Here is a 12,087-nt window from a genome sequence, read left to right as displayed (position 1 = left end):
AAGCTTGTCCGGAGAAGACAAGGTGAGCGCTACCATCAGTCCTGTGTCATGCCAACAATAAAGCATCCTGAGACCATTCATGTGTGGGGTTGCTTCTCAGCCAAGGGAGTGGGCTCACTCACAATTTTGCCTAAGAACACAGCCATGAATAAAGAATGGTACCAACACATCAAGAGAAGATATCAACTTCTCCCAAACATCCAGGAACAGTTTGGTGACGAACAATGCATTTTCCAGCATGATGGCGCACCTTGCCATAAGGCAAAAGTAATAACTAAGTGGATCGGGGAACAAAACAACAATATTTTGGGTCCATGGCCAGGAAACACCCCAGACCTTAATCCCATTGAGAATGTGTGGTAAATCCTCAAGAGGCGGGTGGACAAACAAAAACCCAGATTCTGACAAACTCCAAGCATTGATTATGCAAGAATGGGCTGCCATCAGTCAGGATGTGGCCCAGAAGTTAATTGACAGCATGCCAGGGCGGATTGCAAAGGTCTTGAAAAATAAGGGTCAACACTGCAAATATTGACTCTTTGCATCAACTTCATGTAATTGTCAATAAAAGCCTTTGACACTTGTGAAATGCTTATAATTATACTTCAGTATTCCATCTGACAAAAATATCTAAAGACACTGAAGCAGAAACCTTGTGGAAATTAATGTGTGTCATTCTCAAAACTTTTGGCCACGACTGTACAGGGGTACCAGTACCGAGTCAATGTGCGGGGGCACCGGTTAGTCGAGGTAATATGTACATGTAGATTGAGTTATTAAAGTGACTATGCATAGATAATAACAGAGTAGCAGCAGTGTAAAAGAGGGGGCGGGGGGGCAATGCAAATCGCCTGGGGAATAGGATTTGTCGTGCCCTCTTCCCAACTGTCTTGGTGTGCTTGGACCATGTTAGTTTGTTAGGGTGTAGTGGACACCAAGGAACTTGAAGCTCTCAACCTGCTCCACTAAAGCCCTGTCGATGAGAATGGGGGCATGCTCGGTCCTCCTTTTCCTGTAGTCCACAATCATCTCCTTTGTCCTGATCACGTTGAGGGAGAGGTTCTTGTCCTGGCACCACATGGCCAGGTCTTTGACCTCCTCCCTATTGGCTGTCTTGTCGTTGATCAGGCCTATCACTGTTGTGCCATTGGAAAACTTAATTATGGTGTTGGAGTCGTGCCTGGTCGTGCAGTCATGAGTGAACAGGGAGTACAAGAGGGGACTGAGCACCCACCCCTGAGGGGCCCACGTGTTGAGGATCAGCGTGGCGGATGTGTTGTTACCTACCCTTACCACCTGGGGGTGGCCCGTCAGGAACTCCATGATTCAGTTGCAGAGGGAGGTGTTTAATCTTAGGGTCCTATGCTGGGTGATGCGCTTTGAGGGCACTATGGTGTTTAACGCTGAGCTGTAGTCAATGAATAGCATTCTCACACAGGTGGGAAAGGGCAGTGTGGAGTGCAATAGAGATTGCATCATCTGTTATTGATGTTATTGCGGTTTAGCGAAATGCTTGTGTGCCTAGTGTTAACTCGAAATGACACAACGACACGGATCCAGTTTAACAAAGTTTACTATACTATATGAACACACTACAAGGTAGCCATTACCCTCAAGGCTAGGTCCATCGACAACTAGACTCCCTGCGCAGGCGCACTCTTGACTGAGTGATAGCCCCGTAATAACAGAAATATAGGGATACTTAAAACATGAACTTAACACCTAGCTCCAACAGTCCAGTAGTATCTAACAAGTCACATAAATCTAAAGAATGGAATAAAGAAATATTAGGATGAGCAATGTCGGAGTGGCATTGACTAAAATACATTAGAAGTATGTATATACGTATGAAATTAGTAAAACAGCATGTAAACTTTATTTAAGTGACCAGTGATTCCATGTCTATGTACATGTAATTACTGGTGCAGGGTTGATCAACCGGGTGGTAGCCAGCTAGTGATGGCTATTTAATAGTCTGATGGCCTTGAGATACAAGCTGTTTTCAGTCTCTCGGTCCCAGCTTTGATGCACCTGTACTGACCTCATCTTCTGGATGAAAGTGGGGTGAACCTTCCTGTAACATTGGGTGCTGTAGGTGTCCTGGAGGTCAGGCAGTGTGCCCCCGGTGATGCGTTGGGCAGCCTGCACCATCCTCTGGAGAGCCTTGCGGTTGAAGGGCGGTGCAGTTGCCGTATTAGGCGGTGATACAGCCCAACAAGATGCTCTCTATTGTGTATCTGTAAATGTTTTATGAGCGTCTTAGGGACCAAGCCGCATTTCTTCAGCCTCCTGAGGTTGAAGAAGCGCTGTTGCACTTTCTTCACCACACTGTCTTTGTGGGTGGACCATTTCAGACAGTGATGTGTACGCCGAGGAACTTGAAGCTTTTCACCTACTCCACTGCAGTTCCGTCAATGTGGATGGGGGCGTGCTTCCTCTGCTGTCTCTGGAAGTCCACGATCAGCTTCTTCATTTTGTTGAGGTTATTTTCCTGGCACCACTCTGCCAGGGCACTCACCTCCTCCCTGTAGGCTATCTCGCCATTGTTGGTAACAGGCCTACAGACACTGTTGTGTCGTCTGCAAACTTGATTGAGTTGGAGGCGTGCATGGCCACGCAGTCATGGGTGAACAGGGAGTACAGGAGGAGGCTGAGCACTCACCTTTGTGGGGCCCGTGTTGAGGATCAGCGAAGTGGAGGTGTGGTTTCCTCCCTTCACTACCTGGGGGGTGGCCTGTAATGAAGTCCAGGATCCAGTTGCACAGGACGAGGTTCAGACCCATGGCCTCGAGTTTGATGATGAACTTGGAGGGTACTATGGTGTTATATTCTGAGCTGTAGTCAATGAACAGCATTCTTACATAGGTATTCCTTGTCCAGATGGGATAAGGCAGTGTGCAGTGTGATGGCGATTGCATCGTCTGTGGACCTATTGGGGCGGTAAGCAAATTGAAGTGGGTCTAGGGTGGCAGGTAAGGTGGAGGTGATATGATCGTTAACTAGCCTCTCAAAGCACTTCATGATGAAATAAGTGAGTGCTACGGGGCGATAGTCATTTAGTTAAGTTACCTTCGCTTTCTTGGGTACAGGAACAATTGTGGACATCTTGAAGCAAGTGGGGATAGCAGACTGGGATAAGGAGAGATTGAATATGTCCGTAAACACTCCAGCCAGCTGGTCAAATGTGTCTTCAGCATAGAATAGAATCGTGATCTGATTTGCCGAAAGGAGGGTGGGGGTGGGCATTGTAGCCATCCCGGAAGGGAGAGTAACAATGGTCGAGAGTTTTTGAAGCGCGAGTACTACAGGTAATGTGTTGATAGAACTCCAGTAGCGTTTTCCTTAATTTGCTTTATTAAAATCCCCAGCTGCAATATCACATGAAAGCAGGGCGTTACAGTCTCAATCCTAGCTGACTGGTAGTGCCACCCCAGACACAACCACACAAAGAACTAAAAAGGAAAGAACAGACATTATGTTACTGAATGATCCACAATTGCCTCTTTATTCTCAGGAGGGACACAGGAGGGGACACATCTCTCTTTTCAGTGCATTGGTCCACACTTTTCTAGCAAGAGAATGCAGGAGGAGAGATGATGGATCAGTGGACATCTTCTATCATGACTGCTAACTGAATTTGAATGCAAATACACATGCCACAGGATATGTGTGGTTCATACAAGATTATGGTGAAGGGGGAAGAGGAGAACCCTGAATGTCATGTACTTTGTGAAAACAAAATCTCAATAAGGAGTCAGTACTATTGTGCACATTGATTCTTTTTCAGTTCACGTCACATTCAAATAACCCGTCAACAGCTATACTTCATTGATAAAATACCAGAGCATTTGAAAAAGGTAACAAACAAAAAAAAGTTAAGCGGTTGGTTAACTAACTAGTTCTCCGAACTGTAAAATCTAACCACAATAATTAACCTTAGTTATGCACACCGCATATGTGTGTGTGTGTCTCATGTGTGTAGAGGGCAGGCAGATGTTTACTTCCGGGGAGATTTTCCCACACTAGAGCAGACTTTACCACTTAAAGGGATACTGCAAGATTCTGGCATTTATCCACTTACCCAGAGCCAGATGAACTTGTGAATAACATGTTCATGTCTCTGCGTGCAGTTTGAAGAAAGTTAGCAGTAGTTAACTAGTGCTAACTACCTTTACAACTGTACCTGTAGACTTCGTCATTGCACTTAAAATGCCAGAGTCTCGCAGTATCCCCTTAAGCCTGTAGACACATAAGGGAGAGGCATATTGTTAAGCTTGGCAGTGCATTGGGTCAAACACACTTGTCATGTTTGGGGACTCCACCTTCGGGCCACATACCAAGAGATGAGTATACAGACGCTAAGGAGTGTAATGGTATAACCACTATTGTCTGATAGTTAGGGAGTAGTTGGTGGAATGGATGGACAATAAAATTGTCCAGGGTAGGGTATACTGCTGTTGTGCCCTTGAGCAAGTGCACCTGACTTCAATTGCTTAATTCAGCTATCTAGTCGTGTGATTCTATGATGTGTGAAATAAAGGTTATGAGCAAGTATTGTCGGGAGGCAATTATACATTCTGTTAATACCAGGTAGTCCGTATGGGGCAGCGACCAGGAAAAACTCTGAGCCTTACAATAAGAGTCTGGTTAAAAGGTATTGGCGAAGGATTGCCATGTCACCTCCAGAGTTACATTAATTCCTATGATTCATTAGTTACAGCACGTGATTCTGAAACACTGCCTACTATTGACAGGAGTGTTAGTCTGGCTGGACTGATTTTCCTCTAGTAACTGTGGGAACTTGACTTTTAATAATGTTTGGCGCTGGGATGAAATTGCCATGAATGCTATAGTCATTATGTATTGCTCTCTGTCTGCACACTGAAACTGATTATTGTGCACTTAGCAGCCATTGGCTGTAATTAGGAAAATATACAGATGAGATCAATTTTGCAAGTTTTGGTCACCCTGACGAGGGTAGTTTGACGGAAGGCTTGGTACAATAAAGATACATTTGCATTGATATTAAATGTACACGGAAGAAAAATATAAACGCAACATGTAAAGTGTTGGTCCCATGTTTCATGAGCTGGGGGAAAAAAATCCCAGAAATGTTCCATAAGCACAAAAAGCTTATTTCGCTCAAATGCTGTGCACAAATTTGTTTACATCACTATTAGTAAGCATTTATCCTTTGCCAAGATAATCCATCCACTTGACAGGTGTGGCATATCAAGAAACTGATTAAACAGCATGATCATTACACAGGTGCACCTTGTCCTGGGGATAATAAAAGGCCACTCTAAAATGTGCAGTTGTGTCACACAACACCACAGAAGTCTCCAGTTGAGGGAGCGTGCAATTGGCATGCTGACTGCAGGAATGTCCACCAGAGCTGTTGACAAATAATTTAAATGTACATTTTTTCTACCATAAGCCACCTACAATGTAGTTTTAGAGAATTTTGCAGTATGTCCAACCGGCCTAACAACCACGTGTAACCACGTCAACCCAGGACCTCCATATCCATTCACCTGAGGGATCATCTGAGGAGGGTTGGAGGGGATGCAGAGGATTATTTCTGTCTGTAATAAAGCCCTTTTGTCGAGAAAAACGTATTCTGATTGGCGGCGCCCCTCATCAGCCATGTGAAATCAATAGATTAGGGCCTAATTCATTTATTTCAATTTATTTATTTCCTTATATGAACCGTAACGCTGTAAAATCTTAATAATTGTTGCATGCTGTGTTTATATTTTTGTTCAGTATAGGAATTTTCCCCCTGTATCTTTAGCAGCTTGGTTGGGTACGCAGCTGACTTTCACACAAACTGTATACAAGTTTTGAATATTGGCAAAGTTAACGCTATACACTCAGTGGGCAGTTTATTAGGTACACCCATCTAGACCGGGTTGGAACCCTCTTTGCCCCAAGAACAGCCAGAATTATTCGGGGCATGGAAATGTTGCTCAATTGGTATCAAGGGACCTAACGAGTGCAAGGAAAACATTTCCCACACCAGCAGCATGTACCATTGACACCAGGCAGGATGGGGCCATGTACTCATGCTGCTTACGCCAAATCCTTACTCTGCCATCAGCATGACGCAACAGGAACTGGAATTTATCGGACCATGCAATGTTTTTCCACTCCTCAATTGTCTATTGTTGGTGATTGCATGCCCACTGGAGCAGCTTCCTCTTGTTTTTAGCTAATTGGAGTGGAACCCGGCATGGTCATCTGCTGCAATAGCCCAGCCGTGACAAGGACCAACAACAGATGCCATTCTGCACATCCCTGTTATACTGCGACGTTATTTGCCTGTTTGTGGGCCCGCTGTTAGCTTGCACGATTCTTGCCATTCTCCTTCGACCTCTCATCAACAAGCGGTTTTCCCCCACAGGACTGCCGCTGACCAGAAGTTTTTTGTTTGTCACACCACTCTCGGTAAACCCTAGACACTGTCGTGCATGAAAAGCCCAAGAGGCTGACCATTTCTGAGATACTGGAAGCGGCACGCCTGACACATATGATCACACTACGCTCAAAGTCGCTTAGGTCACTCGTTTTGCCCATTCAACATTCAATCGAACAGGAACTGAATGTCTCGCTGCCTGTCTGCCTGCTTTATACAGCAAGCCACGGCCACGTGACTCTCTGTCTATAGGAGCTAACAATTGTCATGAACGGGGTGAGTGTACATCAACAATTCATTTAATGTGATGCATAGGTCCCATAGAAAAAGGTTCCATAAAGAAAGGCAGCAGGTAACCAGTCTGGCAGGACCTCTTTAGACTGACAATAATGGTTAGAAACTGTCAGGACTTCATTAATTATAATATGCAACATGGGCATTTTTGGCAATAAGTATTCTGTCTCCATCTTTCTTTCCTCTCCTGTGTATATTTCTGTCACACACCCAGACCTCAACCCTTGCACCTCTTCTTCTCTCCCTTACCTCATTGTATCTTTAGGTTTTCTCTGGCTCTATTTAATGAAATCTAAATCATCTTGATGGAGTGCTATTGTGCTCTTCCAAGACTCCGATCCCCAAGGGGGCTTGAAGGGGCATCAGGTAGCCTACTGTTCAGAGCTTTGGGCCAGTAACCGAAAGGTTGCTAGATCGAATCCCAGAGCTGACAAGGCAAAAATCTGTCGTTCTGCCCCTGAACAAGGCAGTTAACCCACTGTTCCTAGGCCGTCATTGTAAATAAGAATTTGTTCTTAACTGACTTCCCTGGTTAAATAAAGGTTAAATAACTAAAAAATATAATAATAATTGGTGTCACACGTTTGTCGCAGCCCTAGCTACTAATCATGCTCTTCAGTTAAGTGTAATCAGTTGTGTTTGTTAGAGATGTAGCTTAATTAACTGTGACACCAGTAAGGCCCGGAGGAGCAATATTGCTGACCCCATTTTACAGGTGTGTGCCTCTCACAACATGCATAGGTGGTAGTAGGGGTTGATTTGAAATTGGCTGCTCAACGAACCTTCAGCAGCCCCTGTGACAGGCCTAAAGGGCTCGCCAACTGCTCTTTGCCAGGTGGGTCTCTGTGAGGAGGAGGGGGGTACCAGTAGCCCTTCCACATGGCACCCGATGGTCTCCTCAGCGGCCGCTGTGGTCTTGAGCACATCACTCAGCACCTGTCGGAGGCTCTCGTTAGCCTTACGCAGCAGATTCCTGTGGAAAGAAGAAAATAAACAAAAATATGAAATGTTGGTGGGAGCAAAGATTATGGTCTTTCATTCACTTAAAACAAATATTTTTGTTACGGGTGAGGTTGGCAAGACGCACAAGTGCTTTGGTTAACTACATATGTACAGTGGCAAGAAAAAGTATGTGAACCCTTTGGAAATACCTGGATTTTTGCATAAATTGGTCATAAAATTTGATCTTATCTTTATCTAGGTCACAATAGAGAGTCTGCTTAAACTAACAACACACAAACAATTATACGTTTTCATGTCTTTGAGCACACCATGTAAACATTCACAACGCAGGGTGGAAAGAGTATGTGAACCCTCCTTTGGTAGCAATAACCTCAACCAAACGTTTTCTGTAGTTGCGGATCAGACCTGTACAACGGTTTGGATTAATTTTGGACTTGGGATGTCTGGTGTGAACTGCTCTCTTGGGGTCATGCCACAGCATCTTAATTGGGTTGAGGTCAAGACTGACTGGGTCACTCCAGAAGGCGTATTTTCTTCTGTTAAAGCCATTCTGTTGTTGATTTACTTCTGCGTTTTGGGACGTTATCCTGTTGCATCACCCAACTTCTGTAGAGCTTCAATTGGCAGACAGATAGCCTTACATTCTCCTGCAAAATGTCTTGATAAACTTCGGAATTTATTTTTCCGTCAATGAGAGCAAGCGGTCCAGGCCCGAGGCAGCAAAGCGTTTAGAGTTTTACATATCGTAGACTCGTCAACAGAGATGTTAGCATGTTCCAGAGATTTCTGCAAGTCTTTAGCTGACACTCTAGGATTCTTCTTAACTTCATTGAGCATTCTGCGCTGTGGTCTTGCAGTCATCTTTGCAAGACAGCCACTCCTAGGGAGAGTAGCAACAGTGCTGAACTTTCTCCATTTGTAGACAATTGTTCTTACCGTGGACTGATGAACATCAAGGCTTTTAGAGATACTTATTGCAACCCTTTCCAGCTTTATGCAAGTCAACAATTCTTAATCTTAGGTCTTCTGAGATCTCCTTTGTCCCGAGGCATGGTTCAAATCAGGCAATGCTTCTTGTGAATAGAGGTTCTTGTGGTTCTGACTTAGAATATGTGGACAGCTACAAATACCTAGGTGTCTGGCTAGACTGTAAACTCACCTTCCAGACTCACATTAAGCATCTCCAATCCAAAGTTAAATCTATAATCGGCTTCCTATCTCGCAACAAAGCCTTCTTCACTCATGCTGCCAAACATACCCTCGTAAAACTGACCATCCTACCGATCCTGGACTTTGGCGATGTCATTTACAAAATAGCCTCCAATACTCTACTCAGCAAATTGGATGCAGTCCATCACAGTGCCATCCGTTTTGTCACCAAAGCCCCATATACTACCCACCACTGCGACTTGTATGCTCTCGTTGGCTGGTCCTCGCTACATATTCGTCGCCAAACTCACTGGCTCCAAGTCATCTATAAGTCTTTGCTAGGTATAGCTCCGCCTTATCTCAGCTCACTGGTCACCATAGCAACACCCACCCGTAGAACGCTCTCCAGCAGGTATATTTCACTTGCCATCCCCAAAGCCAACATCTCCTTTGGCTGCCTTTCCTTCCAGTTCTCTGCAGCCAATGACTGGAACAAATTGCAAAAATCACTGAAGTTGGAGACATATCTCCTTCACTAAATTTAAGCGTCAGCTGTCAGAGCAGCTTACCGATCGCTGCAGCTGTACACAGCCCATCTGTAAATAGCCCATCCAACCAACTACCTACCTCATCCCCATATTTGTTTTTGTTTTTCTGCTCTTTTGCACACCAGTATTTCTTCTTGCACATCCTCATCTGCACATATATCACTCGAGTGTAAATTGCTAAATTGTAATTACTTTGGCTCTATTGGCCTATTTATTGCCTTACCTCCCTAATTCATTTGCACACACTGTATACAGATTTTTCTATTTTGTTATTGACCGTACGTTTGTTTATCCCATGTGGTAACTCTGTTTTTGTCGCACTGCTTTTGATTTATCTTGGCCAGGTCGCAGTTGTAAATGAGAAGTTGTTCTCAACTGGCCTACCTGGTTAAATAAAGGGGATTTTTTTTTTTTTTTTTTTTTTTTTTTTTTTTTAAAAGCAACATTTTGGGAGTGTTTTCTCTAGGCCAAGGCAGCTCTAACCAACCATCTCCAATCTCGTCTCATTGATTGGACTCCAGGTTAGCTGACTCCTGACTCCAATTAGCTTTTGGAGAAGTCATTAGCCTCGGGGTTCACATACCTTTTCCAAACTACACTGTGAATGTTTAAATTATGTAATCAATATAGACAAGAAAAATATAATAATTTGTGTGTTATTAGTTTAAGCACACTTCTCTGTCTATTGGTGTGACTTAGATGAAGATCAGATCAAATTTGATGACAAATATATGCCGAAATCACATACTTTTTCTTGAAACATGTGGTGCTTGGTCATATTCACTGCATACATCTCTTTTTGAAGAAAACAATAAAAATAAAGTAGCTAAAACCCACTTATATAAAAGTATTACATTGTCATAGTCAGTCTAGAACACAACTTATACTTAAGACATTTTAGTATAGATCAGGTCCCTTGTCCGTCTAACCTTTTATCAGTTTATACAGTGCTTTCTGAAAGTATTCAGACCCCTTGACTTTAACCACATTTTGTTAAGTTACAGCCTTAATCTAAAATTGATTAAATCGTTCCCCTCATCAATCTACACACAATACCCCACAAGGACAAAGCAAAATCAGGTTTAGAATTCTTTGCAAATTCATAAAAAATACAAAATTTACTGAAATATCACTTACATAAGTATTCAGACCCTTGACTCAGTAATTTGTTGAAGCACCTTTGGCAGCGATTACAGCCTCGAGTCTTCTTGGGTATGACGCTACAAGCTTGGCACACCTGTATTTGGGGAGTTCCTCCCCGTCTCTGCAGATCCTCTCAAACTCTGTCAGGTTGGATGGGGAGCGTTGCTGTCCAGCTATTTTCAGGTCTCTCCAGCGATGATTCCTCGGGTTCAAGTCCGGGCTCTGGCTGGGCTACTCAAGGACATTCAGAGACTGGTCCCGAAGCCACTACTGTGTTGTCTTGGCTGTGAGCTTAGGGTCGTTGTCCTGTTGGAAGGTGTACATTTGCCCCAGTCTGAGGTCCTGAGCACTCTGGAGAAGGTTTTCATCAAGGATCCCTTTGTGCTTTGCTCTGTTCCTCTTTCACTTAATCCTGACTATACTCCCAGTCCCTGCCGATGAAAAACAACCATAGCATGATGCTGCCACCACCATGCTTCACTGTAGGGATGGTGCCAGGTTTCCTCCAGAAGTGACACTTGGCATTCAGGCCAAAGAGTCTTGGTTTCATCAGACCAGAGAATCTTGTTTCTCATGGTCTGAGAGTCCTTTGGGTGACAAGCTGGCTGTCATGTGCCTTTAACTGAGGAGTGGCGTCCGTCTGGCCACTCTACCATAAAGTCCTGATTGGTGGAGTGCTGCAGAGATGGCTGTCCTTCTGGAAGGTTATCCCATCTCCACAGAGAAACTCAAGAGCTCTGTTAGAATGACCATCAGGTTTTTGGTAAGCACCCTGATTGCTCAGTTTTGACGGCGGCCAGCTCTAGGAAGAGTCTTGGTGGTTCCAAACCTCTTCCATTTAAGAATGATGGAGGCCACTGTGCTCTTGGAGACCTTCAATGCTGCAGACATTTTTTGGTACCCTTCCCCAGATCTGTGCCTTGACACAATCCTGTCTCAAAGCTCTATGGGCAATTCCTTCAACCTCATGGCTTGGTTTTTGTGCTGGCATGCACTGTGGGACCTTATATAGAAAGTTGTGTGGCTTTCCAAATCTTGTCCAATCAATTTAATTTACCAAAGGTGGACTCCAATCAAGGTGTAGAATTTTTATTTTATTTATTTCACCTTTATTTAACCAGGTAGGCAAGTTTAGAACAAGTTCTCATTTGCAACTGCGACCTGGCCAAGATAAAGCATAGCAGTTCGACACATACAACAACAGTTACACATGGAATAAACAAACATACAGTCAATATTACAGTAGGGAAAAAAAGGAAACCAAAAAAGTCTATATACAGTGTGTGCAAATTAGGTAGGATACGGGAGTTAAGGAAATAAATAGGCCATGGTGGTGAAGTAATTACAATATAGCAATTAAACACTGGAATGGTGGATGTGCAGAAGATGAATGTGCAAGTAGAGATACTGGGGTGAAAAGGAGCAAGATAAATAAATAAATACAGTATGGGGATGAGGTAGTTGGATGGGCTGTTTACAGATTGGCTATGTACAGGTGCAGTGATCTGCTCTGACAGCTGGTGCTTAAAGCTAGTAATTTTTGCAGTTCGTTCCAGTCATTGGCAGCAGAGAACT

The 12,087-nt window shown here is 43.9% G+C and overlaps 1 protein-coding gene across 4 annotated transcripts in view; it reads right to left on the bottom strand.

Annotated features, from left to right (window-relative positions):
* Positions 1 to 12,087, bottom strand: part of LOC139554823 (A-kinase anchor protein 9-like) — a 139,569-nt gene that overhangs the window by 62,101 nt on the left and 65,381 nt on the right. For all 4 annotated transcript variants that reach the window (XM_071367981.1, XM_071367982.1, XM_071367984.1 and 1 more), the window contains exon 21: positions 7,492 to 7,682. In XM_071367981.1, coding sequence (XP_071224082.1) covers positions 7,492 to 7,682 — 191 coding nt within the window. The remainder of the gene's footprint in view (positions 1 to 7,491; positions 7,683 to 12,087) is intronic.

Source organism: Salvelinus alpinus, chromosome 26, assembly GCF_045679555.1.
Source record: "Salvelinus alpinus chromosome 26, SLU_Salpinus.1, whole genome shotgun sequence".
Classification (NCBI taxonomy): domain Eukaryota; kingdom Metazoa; phylum Chordata; class Actinopteri; order Salmoniformes; family Salmonidae; genus Salvelinus; species Salvelinus alpinus.
Note: the sequence above shows the minus strand (reverse complement) of the source record. Positions and strands in the feature narration are given on the sequence as shown.